The following is a 22,118-nucleotide window of genomic DNA, read 5'->3' as shown; positions in this document are numbered from 1 at the left end:
GAGGAACTCTTTTTCTGGCGTGCTACAGTATTAGCCGTAGAAGCTAACAACGGCAAGAGGTAAGCTAGCTTCTACGTCAGCACCAAACGCGTTTGAGTTTGTAATGCACAAGGCTGTGATCCAACACCAATTTGTACTGACCGAAAAACATGAACAATCATATTACAGTATCTGTAAAGTATTAGCCCACATTTTATGTTTTGTTTGTACACAGCTAGCCAGACCACATATGTACAGTAGTGTACGGTATTGTGCTGCATGTATCATGATCAATAGTATAGTGACTTACTCGATGGATAGTTGTCCGTTTGGTCCAGAAGAATTAGTTCCGGCTGTGCATGAAATGACCAAAATAAGGTAAATATTGTACATATTACATACTGTTATAATTGTCTGTTATTACATTATACTTGCAGTGTGTATATAAAACGTTGATGGAGGGTTTTGAACTTGTTTTAAAGGCTTTGAAGGCTACACTGGTGACTCCTATTAGCCGCATCTTGCAAGCGTTTTTTATCTTTAAGTTCCTAAAAAAAAAGATGTGTTCTTGTCTGTAATGATTGCAAACGATTCCCCAAAAAGTGCAGTTCTCCTTTAATACCAAATTAAAGAGGGGCGTTTGCCCAACATGATTAACATGTGACCTGCAATAAAGCCTAATTTTCGGGACAGGGAGTCACAAGCGGGTTCCCATACAGATGCGCGCGCAGACTAAATTACACTTTTTGTAACGAAACTACAATAATGTTTACCGGTACATTCCATCATTGTAACTGAGCTACTATGTTGAACAATTTCCCTTGTGGATCATTAAAGTTTGTTTAAGTCTAATGACTAAAGGATGTGGGCTTTACAATATTATCAGAAAATGATCAGAGACTTCAGTTTGCTAAAACATTAATTGAAGCAAGGTATAGCTTACAACAAAAACATATACATTTGATTGTTTTTTACAACTCCTCGCTCCACCCCCGTCAGTCTGTGACAACACTACAATATGAAGTATAAACGATAAAACATTGAATATTAAGCGTACATGAAAGTTTGACTCCTACCTTGCTTACCTCCCAGACAATCAATCAGGCACATCACACAGCCAACATGCTTCAAACATGGCGAGTATTTTGCATTATTAATGCTTTCTTGTGTCATTAGATGGGTGACATTTTGGCATGTGCATGGTGCTTAAACATTTTTTTTTATTGTCCACAAGTTGCCGTAGGTATGTTACATTGTGTGCCTCGTGTTTTGACTTCCGTAGTTTTTGACATGGTGAGAAAGGTTGTTTGGATTGCTCCATATGAAAAAATGCACAGACCTAACCCATTTGATTTATAAAGTGGAACCTTAATCTACAAACGTTATTTTCGGTCTCCGAATGTTTACCGGTATATCGAGTCAAATATGCCTCTGTATGCGACCAATGTCTTGGTGTATGGTCGCTTCATTATTTTTTTCATTATTGTATTCACTTTGTTTGCCACCGGAAGCTCTATGGGGGCCTGCCATTTTGATTACCTTTTTTGAAGAAGCGGGCCCCTGACGTCACATTCTGTTGACATTTTTTGCTTGGAGTAGACCGCTGTGGTGGGGCCAAAGGCACATGGATTGGCTCACAAATATGGAAGAAACAAGTTCACAATTGCAACTATTATCCAAAAAGGACCTATCTATGGTTGCTGACTTTGCCAAAGGAGTTAAATATCTTCGCAAAGACTGAGAGAAAATGCAAGACAAGATGGAAAATCTGTTGCTTGGGTAGCTAAATGAGAAGCAGCTGGCCGGCGATAGCATTTCTGAGGCTTTCGAGGGTCTGTGGGTAGAGCGGCCGTGTCAGCAACTTCAGGGTTCCACCATAGTCACTACTGTTGTGTCCTTGAGCAAGACATTTTACCCACCTGCTCCCTGTGCCACCCACACTGGTTTAATGTAGCTTAAAGATGTAGATAATGGGTTTCATATGTAAAGCGCTTTGAGTCTTTTGAGAAAAGTGCTATATATAGATATAATTCACTCACTCACTCAATCATTTGAGATAAAGCTCGCTATTTATTTAAGCGACTTGTTGTCTAAAAGTGACCATACTGGAACTCAGCACGGGAGAACCATTTAAGGCGAGTTGTGGGTGTTAGGAATGTTTAAAAAGGGCAGCTGTCATTCACAGCATCAAGTGCTTGCAGCATGTCCGCTTGTGGCAAGGCTGCTCAGACAAAGCTGGCGCTTCAACTTGGATTTTGGCCGCGAAGGCGGCTTTCTACCTATCATTTTAACTGTGATAAGACTGGACTTTTTTGGTAAGAGATGCAAGAGGGGACTTTTATTACAATGAAGGAGATTGCAGCACCGGAACACAAGCCAGTAGTGGACCGCCTCACACTGCTCGTTTGTGCTAGCGATAGCTAGACGGTGACTCTATGCTTGTTTACCACGCCTACACTGGCCAACAAATGCCAAAAATATTCAAGGACACAGGGTAAAACTATTTTATTTTTTGTTTTTTTATTGTAGCAAAATGTTTGGTAACAAAATGGACTTTTTTTTGTGTGTGCGGATCCATTGACAGTTAAAATGGCTGCTGTTGTTGTTTTTGGATTAAAAGAGATTGAGCCATTACTCGCTTGTTATGTTACTTTGATATATATACAGTACACTGTATATACACATTAGTGTCTTCAAAGTACATTTTTTATATAAAATATGGACGTGGGTCGAGGCTGAAACCAATTATTCATGTTTACGTTGTTTCTGATGGGGAAATTGTGTTTCACTTTACATGGGTTTCCATTAGCGAAGGATTGTGGGTAATCCTCGCGGCAGCCGGCGTCTTGTGTGTCGTACCTTTATCTATTCGCCTGCGGCAGCTTATTCTCCTGTGGCTAAAAATGTCGCGCTTTTGCTTCGACAATGACGTCAACTTCGGGAAATTTGAAAGAGGACGTGAACATTTCCTACAGACAGACCTTAGATGGGGCTGGCAAAACCAGGTTTTTACAGAAATTTAAGGATATTTGTGATAAAGATCCGTGTGAGATGGGAAAAGACGAATGGACTACTGATTTGGAATCTTACCCTGATATAAGTTACCCGGACATTGTCAACTATTTGGTAAACGATGTAAGTGCCTATACTCAGGATGAGCTCAAGGGATACAGGTCGCTGGAAGCGTACAATTACTTTGTGTGCGAATGTGTACAGGAAATTAATCTGGCTACAAAGGAAGATAAATGTGTGCTCATCGCTCGTGTTCGTCACTCACAAAGATCAAATGATCCATGTTTGGTGACGTGGGTCATATCAGAGAAGATCGGTCGTGTTTTATCATGTCCGTGTATGGCAGGCATTTGTGAAATATGTTCACATGTTGCTGCATTATTTGCAATTGAAGCGAGCGTGAGGATGGCCGATAGCACAACAGTTACATAAGAAAAATCTTACTGGCTACTTCCATAAGCATAACAGCCTTTATCATCGACAAAGAAAACAGCATAATTCAAAGCACATTACCTGTACCAAAATGATCAGAGCAAACTTTATAGTGTTGTTTTACTGGATCGGGAGTAAATCCAGCTCGATTGATTCTAGCCAGCCACATGTTGCGCCTTTCTGTCCGATAGTCGCTTGTTTTTTTTCCCCTACTTTACACTGACTTTAGGAATATCATAGTACTTTGTGGTTCCTTGTCCTGAATTCGCACGATTTCTACGACCCCACACTACGCATGTGTGACCCATTGAGGCGTGCCTGGTTAAAAGTGTTTGCATACACGCTTAGCTTAGTTCTGACACACAAGTTGGCGGACATCATCGGATGACGTCATTGGAAACCTATCTATAGAAACGTTTTGTTTGGTGAACCATGTTCAAGAACCAATTGAGCTCGTAGATCGGGGTTGCACTCTATAGTCATTGACTAACTTCCCCCACCGTTATCAAGATGTAAACATTTGTGAGTAACATAATTACGTTGTAGTTTAAACAAAAATAAATATTTAAAAACGTTCTGCAAAGCGCTGGGTATCATGCCAATTTCCCCAATTGATTTGATTTTGATTCATAAAGTTCCAAATTGATTAATCAGGATGTCATACAATTTGATTCGATTTAATCGACACAAATCTGTTACAAAATACAAATTGACCTAGTGTTTTTCTCTTCATTATAAAACAACTCTGGACAGTTTAAATTTCTAACAGTAAATATGTAAGCTATTTTTGTAGGAGTCTTATTTTGTTAGCGCAGTCAGACAGGATGTAACGCAGAGCAATTTAATTGTGAAGGCTAGAAAGTGTGTGCTTGGTGGTTCTGGTGCACCTGACACTGCTCAGTGTGGGAGATAAATATGAAAATAAAAGTACCTCCTGCATAGGACTGCCGTCCGCTTTCTTTACTAGTGATCTTACAGGACTCTCAGTAACAAATATAATCAATAATAACCATTTAGGTCAGATGTTTATTTTGCACGATCATTGTGTGAATGTGAGTGTGAATGTTGTCTGTCTATCTGTGTTGGCCCTGTGATGAGGTGGCGACTTGTCCAGGGTGTACCCCGCCTTCCGCCCGATTGTAGCTGAGATAGGCTCCAGCGCCCCCCGCGACCCCAAAAGGGAATAAGCGGTAGAAAATGGATGGATGAATAACGTAGTATGGTTCACTTTAACCACAAGCCGAAGCACTGCGAGTGTGGCTCTAAATCTTTGACAATAAAAAGTTGCAATGGCTTTTCTTACTATTTGTATCTTCATGGCCCGCGGAGAATCAAGTGTTAGTAAGTCCATTACTTTGTTTTGTTTGGCCCCACGCGGCTGTTTTTTGTAGGCTGCTAATTTTAAGTGTGACACTGCCATTGATACTCCTTTTGCTTTCCGCATGCATAAAATTCCAGGTGAACGTGGAGGGATAACCAATATTATGCCTTGTAAATCAATATTGTTCAGATTTAAAAGATATCGATAAAATCTATTTTTTTTTACTGAGCCCTAATTCCCCTGGCCAGATTGTGGACGTTGGCTGGCCGCACTTGGTCTGCGGTTTGTAGTTTGGACACACGTAGACGAAAGTAACTTGAAAATGAAAGCTGGATCATAAGGTGGCCTCCATCCATCAGGGTATCACATATGTCAGCCTCCATGGGAAAATCTATAGCGGCAGTTAGTACACCTGGCCTGTTAATCATTCCAGTAAAAACAGAGTAGCAGCTAGATTACCTATTACATGCAGTAGGTCAATAGACCTTCTTCCACCAGTGCTTTAAATTCCTGGAACTACAGGTTCCTGTAGACCTGTGTTTTGTGTTTCCACAGCATTTCACGGATTTCGGGTAGTTTTTACAAATCAAGCTGATGACTTATGGATGAGTAGCAGCGTATATTTCCACACTGATACCTTGTAAAGTAACAATATTAGGTCATATTTCTTTTCTTAAGTCTATATACATTAAATACAAAGCAGTAAGATACAAAAAATATGATTTAAAAACACTGATTAGTTTTTTTTTGTTGGCATGACAGGGAGCAGTTAAAATGAATGGTACCAGTATCAGCTACAAGCCTTCATATTTTATTGCAGATTTTAATCACCAATATTGAACGATGCAATACAAACCTTAATTGGTTAAATATAACCAACCCTTTTTTCATTGCTCGCTCTCAACAAAGATGGAGGCTTCCCTTATCTTAGATCGATGCGCGGGCGAAGTCGAGAGTCGTGTCGTGCTCACTGGCTTTAGTGTTGCCCTGATGTATCCACTAATTCGGATGACGAAGGTAGCCATTCACGGCACCCAGGAACTGCCCATCATGATTGATAGGATGGGTAGAGCTGTAGGCGCTCAGACTGTGGCGATATCTGAACTAAATCGCAAACTGGATAACATCTCGTAGAAGCTCTGTTGTAAGAGAGCACAACCTGTAGGTTCAGTGTGTACAATTTATTATCTTAGTTGCTCAGACAGTATTGTTATTATGCACGTTTAGATTGTGGTATGTTGTATCTAATGGGGAACAGCATTAATGTGTTTTGTGTTCATGTTAACATTTAAAAAAGTTAGCCAATATTGCGCTAGCTGCTTTTCCAGTAAATGATCATCATCACTGAGTTTGTCAGAGCGCGGTAATCAAACACAGTTTTACGATAATTGAATATTTAAAAAAGGTAAATTAATCGTCCAGAATTTTATTGTGATTTATCATTATTACCAGTAATCTTCAGCAGTAGCGAAAGACAGAGTTCCATATCTACTGTATTCAGATACAAACAACTACCTAATTAAGTTGTCGTTGTCCTACAATGTTTAGTCCAGGGGTCCCCAAACTACGTTCCGAGTTAAAAAAAGAAAAGAAAACATTTTCTTTTTTTTGTAATTATTATTTTTTTAAATCTGTCCTTTCTAATCCATTTTCTACCGCTTGTTACTTCTGGTGTCCCCTAGTCGCTCAGGCAAAACATATTGTCTAAAAATGCATTTTCCCATCGATAACGTGACATGCTCGCGATTTATATATATAGATCCCTGTTTCCGCCATCCTAGTCACTGCCGTTGTGTCTTTGGGCAAGACACTTTACCCACCTGCTTCCAGTGCCACCCACACTAGTTTAAATGTAACTTAGATATTGGGTTTCACTATGTAAAGCGCTTTGAGTCACTAGAGAAAAAGAGCTATATAAATACAATTCACTTCATTTCACTACCGGTATGTATATATATATATATATATATATATATATATATATATATATATACGGTATATATATATATATCTATTTAAATAAAAAGTTTGGGGACCCCTGGTTTAGTCGATCAAATATTATCCCCTTTATCTTTATAAAATAAATAATTTGCAGCATTCGAGTATTGGAGAAACAGTTTAATTTCACGTTAGTTTTCAGCTGTAAATTGCTTGTATGTGGGTGAGAAACAAGTATTCAGCTTTTGTGTTTAAGCTTGTTAGCTCTGCAAAATAAGAGTCATAACACATGGGTCCAACTCTCCTGTAATACACCAGAAATTATAATAATGTATGTACATGCTAATATAGTGTAGACAGCGTTTTATTCCGTAGCTGATATGAAGTGCTCACTACACTAGTGACATTTTGAGCGCTCATTTTTCAGCTGGCTTCGAACATTTTGTATGGCTGGAATCCACTTGTCGTCTTTCGGGATCTTAGGGATTGTGATAAAATACTTCCCATCTCCTTGTGCACAATGTCTTTCTACCGTACTTTGTTTCCTCGTGTCTGTCTTATGCTCAGTTTTTTTCCCTGCAACTATGGCGTTTTGATTTTGCCTGGTGTATGCAAGGATGTGACTATCTTATTGAGCTCCATACAGTAGCCACTTGAGATCTAGTGTCAGAAGTTATAATTGTCAAAAATCTTAAGTTCTCAGTTTGATTTATTTTTACAATATCTGAATGGGGAAATTCATCCCGACATTTGTTCTAATGTAGAAGTACTGTATATATAATTTTCTTACTCATTTGCTTCCAGTAACTATTTGTCATTTTCATTTTAGGCAACCCAGGCTGCTAAAAAGCCCAAATCTGAGAACATCCAACTGTCATGTACCTCTTTAGCTGGCTCTTCCATACTCCAAGACCAGCGTGACAGTTCACTTGCCGGATTACCTTCCTCAAGTTTTTCCAAAGCTGGCGACACCTTCACGATGTCTGCTCCGTCTGGTGGTGCATTGTCTCTGGACTCTATGACTGGCATTTACCAGCCACCTAGCCACAGTGAATGGCCCCAGGGCAACCAGAGTCAAATAGATTATGCATCTAGCTGTATAAAACAAGAACTGTTCAACACTTCTCATAAAGAGCATCAAAATCCCTCAACATACAAGACTAAAAAAACTGCAGATCTTAACGTTGTCAAACAGGAACTAAAAGGAGCCAGTTTGAGTGGACCTGGCAAGCATCAGCCACCTACTTCATCCTCTTATACTTTATCAGCTCAACCTCTACCACCTCAAGTCTCTTTAAACCCAAAACTGTCATTGGACAAATACAGAGAAAAACATACTGTAGAGGTTTCTGTTTCTGGGCAAAAAGGCCGACAAGAACAGCATGCCACACCCATTGAGAACAACACAAAGGGGGGTTTATCTTCCTCCAACTATGCACCGTCTGTGAGTCGTGCTGATCATATAAATTCACAAACTTCTCAAATTTCCCATAATGCCATTTGTTTAGGTAGCAGCAGTACTGCCTCAACAATAAAAAATAGACTTTCTGCTACAATGGACAGACGTCATCATAGTGACAAATGGGACAAAAACTCACTTAATCTCCATCTGGCAATTCCTGGCTCTGGAGGAAGCTCCAAGATAGACAAAAACAAAGAGGAATTTAAGATGAAGATTAAGGTTTCCTCATCAGAGCGTCACAGTTCATCTGATGAAGGAATGTCTGCCAATAACAAGAATAAACATTCCAGCCCTATAGTGAGCAAGGAGAAACCGCATAGAAGTGTGGATCACAACCTTCACCGCCATCACAAGTTCAGTCACCACAGCGGGAATGGACAAGGAGGCTCAGAGGGCCCCAATAGTGGAGGAGACCTACTTCGAGGCCCCCCAGAACTGATTACCATAGAAGGAATAGCGCTTCCTCATAGTGGATCCACGGCTTTGACGTCTTCCTCGCTGAGAAAGAGGGCACATCTTGAGGCTAATCACAATCAACATCCTCCTGCCTGGTCCTCCACTTCTAGCTCCAAACTGAGCAAAATCTCCAAGGGTGGCACCAGTGCTGCAGGTACTTTCTTTATTTTCTACTTGTTGCTCCTTTCCTTTGCTTCACTGTAGTGCTTTCCCTACCCTTATATTGAAAGGCTGCTCTCCATACAGCACCTAAACCGTCCCTAGAAGTTTGTTTTGGCTTTCAAATTATAATGTGCCAGATTATAACAGAGGTCATTTAAGAGTACCTTTCATGTGGAACAGGTGCTCTTAAAAAACTAACTAGGCTTTGTTTGACTTATTTACATTACCCTTATTTTTCGGATTATAAATCACAGTTTTTTTCATAGTTTAGGTGCGACTTATACTCTGGAGCGACTTATGTGTGAAATTATTCACACATTACCGTAAAATATCAAATAATATTATTTACCCCATTCACGTAAGAGACTAGACGTATAAGATTTCATCGGATTTAGCGATTAGGAGTGACAGTTTGTTTGGTAAACGTATAGCATGTTCTATATGTTATAGTTATTTGAATGACTCTTACCATAATATGTTACGTTAACATACCAGGCACGTTCTCAGTTGGTTATTTATGCGTCATATAACGTACTGGTACACTTATTCAGCCTGTTGTTCACTATTCTTTATTTATTTTAAATTGCCTTTCAAATGTCTATTCTTGGTGTTGGGTTTTATCAAATAAATTTCCCCAAAAAATGGGACTTATACTCCAGTGCGACTTATGTTTTTTTCCTTCTTTGTTATGCATTTTCGGCCGGTGCGACTTATACTCCGTAGCGACTTATACTCCGAAAAATACGGTAGTCGTGCCGCCATTTGTCCAGGCTAATTGGTCCCAGGGTTGACTCTGGTAAACACATGTTCACGAAGTAGGATTATTCCCATAGTTAAAAATTAAAAAAAATCTTGTTCACGATCTTTTAAATATATTTTTACGTTATTATTTACCTTTACACTCGATTTGATTGAATATGCCGTAAAACACTTAAGCAACCTTAAGCGCTTTGCACGTTTTTTTTTTAAGATACCGGTATAAACCGTATAACGATATCTGACTAAAAATATTGTGGTATCAGTTTTGGTCCTTATCGCCCAGCCCTATGCATCGCTAATGTTGTGGTTAATTTAGCACCAAAAACATCAGGGGATTTCACAAACACCTTTATTGTTTGTGTCTAAGAGAAGCATCAACATTTCAAAATATGAAATATCTCCTGGGAAATGTGAGGATTTTTCTACATCACAATAATTCCCCATCTACTCAATTTTATACAATTTTAAAGCAGTTTCTGGATTTAATACATTGCGAGGTTTCCTTGTGTGGAACCCTGAATTATTGCAAAACATTTATTAAAAATTCTAGGCTTCTTCACATAGCTTATAGTATGATAATTATGCCTTTTCTCTTTTTACTTTAGGTCTCCTATTTTTCAATATACATAAGACAAAATTGGGATTTTTGGCAGGGACATATTTTCTGTCATTTTAACGTAACATGAGACTCACTGCGCTTATTGAGCCCAATCTCCTTGCTGTGGACAGAGGTTTGTTCGTTACAGTAGCAAAACAAACAGAACAGAACCGGTAAGCTGCCAAGAAAGAAGGACATAAACTTTGATTGCCCGGCAAGTTTTGAAAGCAAAGCAAAATAGATCAATCTGTACTTGTTCTGTGTATAAGCGACCAACATTGCAGGAGAAAGTGATTGGGGCGCTGCACTGGGGGGAAAAAAAGGCAACGCTACACAAGCAGGGCACATAAGCTTCTGCTGCAGCAGTGTTTATAACTATCCATTTTTTTTTAATACTAAATACTGGTATCATATCTAGCGCTGGTCAATTAACATTTTAATTTCAATTTTGATTATGGCTTTCCAAAATTATGAAAATATAATACTCGAAAAAAGTGATTAATGGTTCGTACAAAGTGCATGCTGGTGAAAATGAAACGGATGAGTGAAAAACAAAATATCTACCAGGCGTTTGGTATCTCACCATGGTTGCAATGTTTCATTTGACACAGCGTGAGGATGCCTAATCAAAAATAACTGAACAAAAAAGTAAGTCATATGATTTCTGCATTCACATAACTGTGGACGAAGTCACATAATTTGACAATGAAACAGAATCCGCAGATAAAACGCAAATAATTTTACGGAAATTGTTATAAATGTGAGTGAAATGTTGTCATTGCGCGGAGAAGAAACATTTGTTTAGTAAAATAATTTGTACATTAGCACTCATTTATCCCCGGCACACTCAACCGCCCCGTCCTGAACTAAACCATGTCGAGACGGTCACTTGAGACAGCGACTAAACTACGACGCTAGCAAGAACAATCCATGCACCCACAACACGTCATCTGCTTGTGTTGTTGTGAACGACATCATCGATGTAACATTAATGTACAAACAGTGTTTGCAACTTGGGAGGCGCTTTCTTTTTTTTTATATAGCTTCAAGCTGAGAACAGCACAGCACACTTCCCCCGCCCCCTTCACAATAATAGCGATGTGTGTCACATCCGGTCTGACTGCGCTAACAAAATCAAGGTTTCAAAAACATGCACCTGGGGATAGGTTGATTGGCAACATTAAAACAAAAATTGGCCCTCGTGTGTGAATGTGAGTGTGAATGTTGTCTATCTGTGTTGGCCCTGCGATGAGGTGGCGACTTGTCCAGGGTGTACCCCGCCTGTTAATTGAGGGTGAATAAACACGACGTCTATTCAGGTTCACAACTTTTAATCAACTGAAGCACAGAGGTAAAACCGGAAACACTCGATCCCCTCTTCCCGCCCACAAACACTGCGCATGCGTTAACCCAGTATATGGAGAAACATGTTAACACCGCCTTCCGCCCGAATGCAGCTGAGATAGGCTCCAGCACCCCCCGTGACCCCAAAAGAGACAAGCGGAAAAAAATTGATGGCTGGATGGGTTTCAAAAAAGTATCTTACACAAGCATAATGTACTTGAAGCACTTATTGATATATTTACCAAATTATTATGCTTTGACCTAAAGTACTGGTCAAAATTTGCTTCGAGATGCAGTGCACCCAAAAATGTGAGTGTTTTTGTATTTAGTCCACCAACATTTATTATATATAATATTTGTAATATTATTTTACACAGAATGCACACACTCTATGGTGGTTGAATAAGTGTAAAAGGAGAAAAACTGAATATTGTTGTTTTTTATATTGCAATTACCGTATTTAAATTTATTGATATTACTCTTATGTTATTGTGGTTTATTGGTTATTAATTTATATCCATTTAAAAAAAACTATATTTAAAGTTAAGTTTTGGTGGTAGAATAAATACTTGTTAATGAATAATTGTAATTACAATATCAATCAAAATACTCGTAATTATTATTTTTGTCATAATTGTCGAGCTCTGATTATGTGTGTGTATATTGTATCTGCTGATGTAGTTCTATGGAGGTTGTGGGGAAAAAAGAGGCATTGATACCCATAAAAAGAGGACGATGATACGATACACGATAATGGCGCTGATAATGGGCCTATCTCTAGTGGCAACAAGCCATCACAAGAAAGTCAGCTGCGTGTGTTTCTATGAGTGTGTAGCTGTACACCTCAGGATATGTGCTTACCTTCACATTGTCACTTGTTGCCCTCAGGTGGACTGCGGACCTCACAGCAGTACCTTCCTCCGAGTGAACCGGCCCATGAAGTGGGAAACCAGAGACACTGAGTGGATCATTCCACACCTTCAAACGGAAACGGCAGGAATTTACGCACACTTGTAACGACTATGCCCAACGTCCTCATTAAGTGCCCGTGGAGAAGTAGAGAAGTCCTAAACGCAGACATCCCGCAAAAAATGAAGAACGTTGGGCCTTAGATGAAGAAAAAAAAGAACCTAATGCTTCCATACTCTGACCTCTGGGCTGTGATCTTCAGTCCCATCTGGCTTCTCGGCTCTCCTCCCAAGGGACAAAAGTGTATTTACCGTTTCCATTTTGGAAAACTACATTACATGTTCTCTTAAAAAGGTATGGATATACACTCTCCATTTTTGTTTTTAAAAAAAATCACATTTCTGCAATTGTATGGAGCACGCTAATGCCCAGCTGGAGAGTTCAACTTCAGTTTGCCGGCATTTCATATTTAAATGGATGCCCTTTTTGTTCCTAAATTTCATCTGTGGCTTATCTTGATTTATTTTTACACTTCAATGCTGATTTGCACGTGTTCATCAAAGGGATGAGAAGGACAACATGCTATTCACAGGAAGTGGAGACAAATGTACATACGTTTTTGTATGGTAAGACAACAATTATAATGAATTCTCAGGTTTGGATCTGCTTGTGGTTATGACAGAATAATTATAAAACATTTAAAAAAAATCTCTTTTTGTTTAACAGATTGGCACGTGTTAAAACAGCCAAACTAGAGCGGGTGCTGCTTGTCATGGTATACCCACATATATATAGGTATGGATCAAAGTGAACGTTATTAAAACATGACATTTTTAGTGTGCCATGTAAGTATCCTTTGAAGTGTTGTACATCAATAAGGCTTGTACTTGTCAAAACACATTTACATACCCAATAGTACTATGCAGAGGAAGGTCATTTATGTAAAATGCCCTGGTGTTTTAAATTTGATTTTGAGATGCATAGATCTTTGTGGACGGAAAATGATAGGTTGTCATCCTGTTGATACATTCATGACGCTTGTCTTCACAATAGTTCTCTCCATTAAACTTCAATCCGAAATCTTGCCATGAACAAGTGTTAATCTTTTGCTGATGGATATATTTTCTCGTTGTCCTTGTTAAGGCCAAAACAATAAGCAGCCAGACATGTCCTACATTGGTAAATCGTTTTTTGTTAATAATCTGTTCCAGGAGGTCCAACAAAGACTTGACGCGTACAGAAACCAAAGCAATTTTTCTGTAAGAAATTATGGGAATCCAATTAATCTCTTGCGGACAACCAATATTAACTCAAACACGTTGTAGAGCAGCGATTCTCAAACTGTGACCTGCCAATAAAATCACTTAATCAAATATTCAAACAAAGTGTTACTGTTCAAACTGTGTGTGGCCAACATTATTGAATATACATGTTTTTTAATAGATATTTAGGCCTACTACACTACTGTGTTATATTGTTGGTCATTATGGTGGTACTTAGTGGGGGGAAAAAATTGTTATAGAGAATAGTTATAATTTTGCATATGTAAAACAATGTTAATTAAATATAAACGATATTAGCAAAGATGTTGGTAACCGACAACCAAGCAGAAGCCACTTTTGCGCTTTGCCACACGTTTTTCTTGTATTTCCTTTTGTGTTTCTCACTTTTATAATTTAATTTGGCATCCTGGTGGTTGTTTTTTCAGCCAGTCAGAATCAACGATACTCAATTCTGCAAAGAACACTTTTTTTTGGAAAAACTGAGTCACACGGAGAAAAAAGGGTGTACAAAACTGAGGTATTGCTTTGTGAAAAAAGCTTTAAAGTAACAATTTGTATTGCACACGTTGATTCTTCTTGAGAAAGTTGTCTTGTATGGTTGCAGAAAAAGAAGCAAATGATCACAAGAGTTGATAAAAAAAAGAATTGGCATTAACTGCAGTATTAAACGTTGACAGTCCTAATTGTGAACAGTACTTAAAAGTGCTTGGTTTTCTTTGTACTGCTTGAAGAAGGCCCAATATTCTTAAGTCTACATCTGTATTACTCCAAAACACAAATAAAACCGCAAAGTCCATCTGGATGACCGCAGGAGTTCTTTTTCGAGGTATGTCTGGGGAGAAAAGAATGTTGCAGCAGTTGGTCCGCAGACGGCCGCTGTCTCTGGTCACTTAAAAGGAAAGATATTTCATTAGCAGACTTTTTAATCAAAAGTTTTCTGTTCAAAGGTTTACTTTGTGAACACCGACTAATGAGCTGATTCACATGGAAGAGTCACACTCACCTTGTCAAGCAGATGTTGACAAAGTCCTTGGCGCTGTCTGAGAATCTGTCAGGTAAAGAAGGCATCAGTCCTTGTTTGGCCCCAATGTAGAACAAGGCCACTATCTTGTCCATGTGTGCTAGAGGGGGTTTTCCTGTCGCCATCTCATAGACCGTGCAACCCACACTCCATATATCCGACTTCCTGCCATATCCTGTCTCGGTGATAACCTGTATAGAGCGGAAAATAATTTGTCACTGTTATGTTACAGTAAATATTCTATGGACCGGACTATTTTTTTTAGCTCCTATATTTGGGGTCTGGAGATCTAAACCAACAGGTGGGGCCAAATGATTCCCACCTCAGAGCGAGTTCGAGCTTTTCTTCCTGTCAATCACACGTGACGTGGACATATGCTTTAAAAGCTTGTCAAATGAAGATGTAAGTTATTTCAACTTTAAAGAGAATATTTTGATTAATTTAGTTTTTTATGACTTATAGAAATATAAAAGTTGGATACTCGTGTTAAATTATACCAAAGTGTCAAACCATAAGATTCATGCATTTTGGCGTCATCTTGCACAGTTTTGGATGCCTCTGTTCGCAGGGTTTTACAGTGTGGCCACGTCATGACATCACCACCAGGGGGAAGTACCTATTTTGACAATTAAGTCCAATTCTCAGCCAAGGGAAGGAGCTCCGCCCTCTGCCTTGGGCTATGAGGAACAAAAAAAGGTAGGGTAAAATATTATTTTCATCTAATCTTGGAATGCGCATAATAACCCCGACATGCTAACCTTTTAATGCACTCCGAATCGATCTGAGAGTTTGCAGATGTACCCTTAATGTTGTGAACGGGGGAATCTATTCGGTTTAAAAAGTTGATTTTCGACCGTGTTACGGGAAAAAAATTAACAACGATGACAATAAAATATGTATAAACAGTGCAGAATTTCAAAAGATAAATCATGAGACTTTTGGACAGCGTGGGGCGTGGTTTCATTTGCAATCTGGGAACGCCTCCACAATCGAACATTTTGTGGACAGGCTGAAAAAACGGTTATTAATGTAACAAATAGAAACTACAAAAATGATACACCAAAACATCCAATACATATTATCTAGACCAGGGGTTCTTAACCTTTATAACCTCGGGGCCCAACTTTTTCACTACAGAGGGGCCCAAGGCCCACCCAAATATTAACACTGAATTCGTAATCTTACCCTTGAATTTAATCATATTTAATAATTATATCTAACCTACTTACAGTGTACAACCTTGTCAAATGATATTAAACCATCTATTAATCACAAAGATTATTTACTTAACACATAAACCTTAGGCTTATATCAGACTGATAAGAAAAATATCACAGACTGACCCAAAATAAATGTACATACTAAATAAATAAGGAATGTTTATTAACTAAACTGTCAATAAAATTAAAGTACAAATAAAAATATGGCTTTAACACTTTAGTCATTTTTTCGCGCCTAAAAAACTTTTCTATGACCTAAGGTCCAGACTTCTTGTTTGTTTGAGAGTGCCATTACTGCCACAAGTGGTGAAAAAGTGTATTACAACTGAGTCGCTGCGGCCCATACATACCAGAGCTGAAATCTTTTTTGGGCTGCCCTCTGGGGGCGCTCGCAGCCCAACGATATGGTTAAGAAACACTGATAACCACAAACAAGTGTTTTGAATTTAGATTAAAATCATCATTACCGTATTTTTCGGAGTATAAGTCGCACCGGAGTATAAGTCGCACCTGCCGAAAATGCATAATAAAAAAAGAAAAAAACATGTATAAGTCGCACTGGAGCCCGGCCAAACTATGAAAAAAACTGCGACTTATAGTCCGAAAAATATGGTATTTAAAATAATAGTGGTTTTGGGCAAAATTATCAAGCAACTAAGGAATGTTTTGTTTTATTCATTCATTTTCTGATATTATGAACATGTTTATTTAAAAAAATATATATATTATTGACATTAAATTTTGTTCTAAAGACACATTTTCCAAATATGGCTACTTGAAAAAGTTAAAGTACCAATGATTGTCACACACACACTAGGTGTGGCAAAATTATTATCTGCATTTGACCCATCACCCATCATGATCAACCCCTGGGAGGTGAGGGGAGCAGTGAGCAGCAGCGGTGGCCGCGGCCGGGAATCATTTTGGTGATTTAATCCGCAATTCCAACCCTTGATGCTGAGTGCCAAGCAGGGAGGTAATGGGTCCCATTTTTATAGTCTTTGGTATGACTGCCGGGGTTTGAACTCACAACCTACCGATCTCAGGGCGGACACTAATCACTAGGTGGCCTAGTGGTTAAAATCTAAAAGAGGGCTCCAATTATATTTGGACCACTATTTGAGAGACGCACGGGTCTTTTGGAGCTTCATCATATCTACCTCTGGTGCCATCCAGTAAGGAGTGCCATGGACAGACTTGAGCAGATCCCCACTGCTGTTGGTGCTGTGGGTTACGCAGCTGACTCGGCGTGCACAGCCGAAGTCTATGAGCTTGATCACACCTGTGGGCATCAGCATCACATTGTTCCCCTTCAAGTCACGGTGAACGACCCTGTTCAAGTGAAGGTAGGCCACCCCTTCCAGGATCTGATGGGTGTATAGTGCGAGAACACGCTCTGGCAGTGGACCAAATCTGAGTGCAGAGCAGAAAACATTTAATTAGAGGGGACATTTTTAAGTATGGGACAATTTATTTTATTCCAACCTATGAAGAATGCTGGCGATAGATCCTCCTGGGATGTACTCCATGAAGATGGAAACCATGTGCTGATAGAGAGAGGTCCCAATGAAGCCAACGATATTGGTGTGGCTCAGCGTTTTGAGAAGTTCTACTTCTCCCTGCAACCGACCATACTCGCTCTCTGCAGCCTTTGGGTCAGCGGTGTCCAAAGTCACCTGTTTCACAGCAATCAACTGGCCCTGACTGGTCAGACCACAGTATACCTGGTGAGAAAGATGTTTGAAACGCATTATAATTATTTGGACATCTAGCTAGAATATCTTCCACTCTTCGGAAAAAGGTTTCTGCAACATTTTGGAGTGTGACTACGAATTTTTCTGTTAATCCAAAAAAGCAATTGTGACGTCAGAGGTCAGTAATGTTAGACTGCGTAGCTCACATGTTCTTTACCAGTTAATCCCAAAAGTATTCTCAGGTTGGAGCTAAATGCAGAACACCGACATGTGGCTTTGCACCAATGTATCCAACTGTAACACACACTATTTTATTCTGCTTATTTGGGCTGCGGAGGCAGCAGTCTCAGTAGGGAAGCCCAGACTTCCTGGTCTCTGGGTGCCTTTTCCAGTTGCACTAGAGCAGGGGTGTCAAACTCATTTTAGCTCAGGGGCCGCATGGAGGAAAATGTATTCTCACGTCAGCCGGTCTGGTAAAATCGTGGCATTATAACTTAAAAATACAACTAAGACAACTTCAGATTTTCTTTTGTTTTACCACAGCCCAAAATAGAACAAGTACATTCTGAAAATGTACATATCACAAATAATCCTCTTGACAAAACACTTCAAGTTAATTGAACATTTAGACTTAATCTCAGTGTATCTACAAAGCAATTGCACTATTATTATTTCAATTTGCAGTAGACCACACACTGGATAAACTATTTGCATGCCTAACAAAGTTGCTATTGCGACATCTAGTGGACACATTTAGAACAGCAGTTTCTTTATTTTAAAAATGCAGCTCAATTTTACACTTAGCAAACTCATCTCGCTGGCCAGATTGGACTTGTTTCCCGGGCCAGCTGCAAGACAAATCCCCCTCTTTCCAGCTAGGCATGCCCAAAACACCAAGGTGACATTTAGGGGCTTCCACTAGATGCTTGAGCCACCTCAATTGGCTCTTTTTGATGCAAAGGAGCAGCAGCGCTACTCTGAGATACTCCCGGATGACTGAGCTCATTACCCCACACCACCAGATTTGGCTGACAAAGACCAGGTTGCAAAGGCGCAAACTTTGCACAATGCACCCGACCCTTAAGTTACCTCCACAGTTGGTGGGGTGTCAGTAATCCTGTGTATCTTTAGGCTCGCCTGTGGGCGCCCCTACCCAAGGCCTGGCTCCAGAGTGAGGGCCCGGTGTTTGTAGGTCCGAGCAAAGTCCCCTCTTGATTTTTGGTCTTCTGAATCATTCTTCGTCTCGCTTGTCACATAGGACCTGTTTGTCATGAGTGACTTTATCAGGGGTGTTTAGCCCCCTACAATATAGCTGTTAGGACAGTGATATTCAACTGGGGGCCAGCAAAATGACGCAAGATCGTTCACTAAGCCCAGTTCAAAACTAACGTTTTCGCAGAAAATTCACAAAAACACTAGAGGTCTGTTTATATAGAGGAACTTTGAACAATGTCCACTATAGAAGATGCTGGTTCTCAAAACAATATTGATAGTGAAGGAAAAAGTCTGGCCCCTAAGTCTTCGGCTATTTGGAAATGTGGCCCGTCCAACAATTCAGTACAATAACCCGATCTCAGAATCACTTGGGCACTCCAGTCCCTCCACCACAATAAATTGATTCCCTGAGGAGAAAATGTCATTCCCCCCTCAAAAGTAGGAGCAATGATATTCAATGTATTTTAGTAATCTAATCTTATATATTCAACGAGGGTTAATGGGTCTATTCAAAGCCTTGGTTTATTAATCAATCATGAATTATATTCCCGTTATGTCATGGTGTACTTACTGTCCCATATGCTCCACGACCAAGTACTTCACCCTTTGTCCAAGAAATGTTATCATCTGACCCAAATCCATGTAAGGCAGCAAAATTAATTGAAGTCACCTGCAAAAAAATCAAAGGTTAACAAATCTGAATTAATTGACAATCCTGATTACAGATAATATTTAAGTTTACCCCCGCATTCTTCTGTTCTCTTGATATTGCATTGTCCTCTTTGTGGTGCTCTATTTCAAGGTTTTGTGGACATGAACCAGTGGAGACATCTTTCTCATCCAGTGAGATCAGCTCCTCAGCCAGACATTGCAACAAGTCATCTGTAAGTGGTCCGTCCCCAACCCCATCCAGAAACTTCTGATACACTGGTGACATACCAGTGTGGTCACTTCTGTGTACGTCTGTTGAACTTACAGTTGTTTCTTCCATATTCATAAGGAAGTTATCATAACCGTTATCTGTCATACCCTTGCCACCGGGGAGAACCTCGTCAATGGTCGATAACGTCGTGACTTCAGCCTTTTCTACAGCGTTAGGACCCATCTCACCATCATTAGAGAGAACTACCTTAACCTCAGGTTGACTAATACACTCCACTTTGTGTCTGTCCTTTGGTGCTTGTGTGAGGTGAGGTTTCACCCTGGAAGATAAAGGTTTTGCTATGCCTCTAGTTGAAACTACTACCGTCTCTGTCGGACATTTCCTTAGCTTAGTCTGCCCTTGTTTCAAAGGTCTGTGTTTGACGTTACGGATCTCATGTAAATTCCTGAACTGAGCAGCCTGTGGTTGTTTGTCCTCAAAGCTGACTGGATTCCGAAGATGATCATAGATCGGACCAGCAAACATCTCATAAATTGCAGGTCCTTTGCCTTCACTCTGAATTGTCTTAAACATGTCTTTGTATGTGATGAAGTCCATGGCAGATTTAGATCTTTGTGCCGCAGCCTCATCTGGATTCTTTAATTGGTGGGTGCTCTTCATCTCCCTGCCTTTTGGGTGCTGTTGTGCACGGTGGTTGCTCACCTTGTCAGGATTTGCTCCTCTGTAGTGTGCACTACCAGCTCCCTTCTTTCGTGGTGATGGGGGGTCAGGGGTCCAACGAGCAACCTTAAGATATTTAAGGTTTGATTTATCCAAAGAAGTGGGGACTTTCTTAACAACAATTTGATCAGGGCTTGTTTTAGTGTTATCTATAGGTTGGTTGAAAAGAGAGCGGTGCTTTAGATTTTTCTGGGCTTTACTTAAGTTTAGTATAGTTTCGTCTTTGAGCTCGAGTCGGGTGACGGACAAATTTGTCCTCACTTCACAATTCAAACCGGATTCTTCTGCCTTGTTTTCAGTGGGCTTCAAAGTTTTCTTATATGTTCCACTCTTAGCAACTATAACTTGATTGCTATTTGAAAAAATTAGTGAGGTCTCTTCAGGGACAAAGCTGCTATTTACCTTTGCACCCTCACTACTGCCGCAGATCGCATCTTCTATTTGGAAATCCTTTGCGATTGCAGGTTTATCCACATAATTACCCTTAATAGTTGTATCTGCCTGTTCTGCAGTGTTATTGCAGTCATTGGTAATACTCTCATCAGGCATTAATGGGACCGGTGTTTCATGATTCCTTCTCGCTCTACGACTCATACCATAATCCTGATTTTCTTTGGTGCAATTCATAATGGTCTGGCAGTTAACATGCTCTTGTTTTTGTATGTGTGTTGACTTGACGAGTGGTGATAAACTCTGCACTGTCTTCCCATCGTCAAACTCACTGTCTTTCTCAGTGCAGCCTTTGGAATGTTTTGAAACCCAGTAAATGTCTTCAGGTGTATCCCCTTCATAGTCCTCATCTTCCAGATCAGTAGAACTCTGACTGCTGATGTTGGACCCACTATCTTCACTGCCACACCTGATGGCGAGGGGGTCGGTACGTGGGGTGCCCCCTGAAAATCTCCTCTTAAAGTGGGTTGTGGAATGAATGCTCTTGGTAATTGGCTTCAGGGGAACACTGTACTTTAATACCGGTGCAGCAGCATTTTCTTTTAACCTGGGGTCCAGGGGTTCCAGCTGCTTGGGTGACCGGAGAAGAGCAGCAGGTTGCATAGCCAATATGGGACCCTGTTGTAACACCAGATAAAATGTTAAATTATTAACCAGGTATGTGGCTATAAATAGGGGATACTTGTGTTATTCAAATCACACCTTTTGCTCATTGATAGGTTTATGAGAGCCCAATCCTGCAGACACAGATTTATATTTTCACATTACAATTCCCTCTGCAGTGGTGAAGTCAAAGCTTTGTATCATGGTACTGTGTTAAAATATAGATATAATAATTGAATACAAATGCATCATTCATACTTGTCTGTATGTGTGCCCTGGCCTGAAGTACATAGTTTGAACACACAAGTGGTTCCATGATGCTGGGAGCTGATTGGCTGAGCTTGTTCGGTACTGCAATAGACAACAGGCCAAAGGATGATGGAGCTGCTTCGTTAAAACTTCTTGTTCTCTGCCTGTGAAGAATAAATTAATTCAAGTAATAGTACATTTCTGTTTTGTTTTGTGTGTGTTTTCAAAATGCACATACTGCAACATGGACTTAAGATTGGTGCAACAACTGAAGTAATGTTGTCACTGTACTCGACCGTCATGGTGAAGAGAGCCAGCTGAGCCAGAAGGCAAGCTCTCAGTGTACTGGTCAATCTACCTTTCTAGCCTTGCATGTGATCATGACCTCTGAGTAGTGAGCCAGAGGGT

At 39.9% G+C, this 22,118-nt stretch overlaps 2 protein-coding genes across 2 annotated transcripts in view; one reads left to right on the top strand and one right to left on the bottom strand.

The window, feature by feature from the left end:
* LOC133574354 (cyclin-T2-like) overlaps positions 1 to 13,456 on the top strand; it is a 26,320-nt gene extending 12,864 nt beyond the window's left edge. Inside the window, exons 9-10 of the mRNA XM_061926514.1 lie at positions 7,512 to 8,754; positions 12,352 to 13,456. Coding sequence (XP_061782498.1) covers positions 7,512 to 8,754; positions 12,352 to 12,425 — 1,317 coding nt within the window. The 3' untranslated portion in view covers positions 12,426 to 13,456. The remainder of the gene's footprint in view (positions 1 to 7,511; positions 8,755 to 12,351) is intronic.
* Positions 13,457 to 13,830: 374 nt separating this feature from the next.
* Positions 13,831 to 21,958, bottom strand: map3k19 (mitogen-activated protein kinase kinase kinase 19). Its single transcript, XM_061926513.1, has 8 exons — positions 21,720 to 21,958; positions 21,561 to 21,595; positions 19,548 to 21,476; positions 19,377 to 19,475; positions 17,382 to 17,620; positions 17,057 to 17,309; positions 14,659 to 14,867; positions 13,831 to 14,544 (listed from the first exon to the last, which is right to left on the bottom strand). Exons 1-8 carry the CDS (start codon positions 21,775 to 21,777, stop codon positions 14,418 to 14,420), a joined length of 2,949 nt encoding a protein of 982 aa, XP_061782497.1. The 5' UTR covers positions 21,778 to 21,958; the 3' UTR covers positions 13,831 to 14,417.
* Between the last annotated feature and the right edge of the window lie 160 nt (positions 21,959 to 22,118).

The sequence above is a fragment of the Nerophis lumbriciformis genome, linkage group LG31, assembly GCF_033978685.3.
Source record: "Nerophis lumbriciformis linkage group LG31, RoL_Nlum_v2.1, whole genome shotgun sequence".
NCBI lineage: Eukaryota > Metazoa > Chordata > Actinopteri > Syngnathiformes > Syngnathidae > Nerophis > Nerophis lumbriciformis.
Note: the sequence above shows the minus strand (reverse complement) of the source record. Positions and strands in the feature narration are given on the sequence as shown.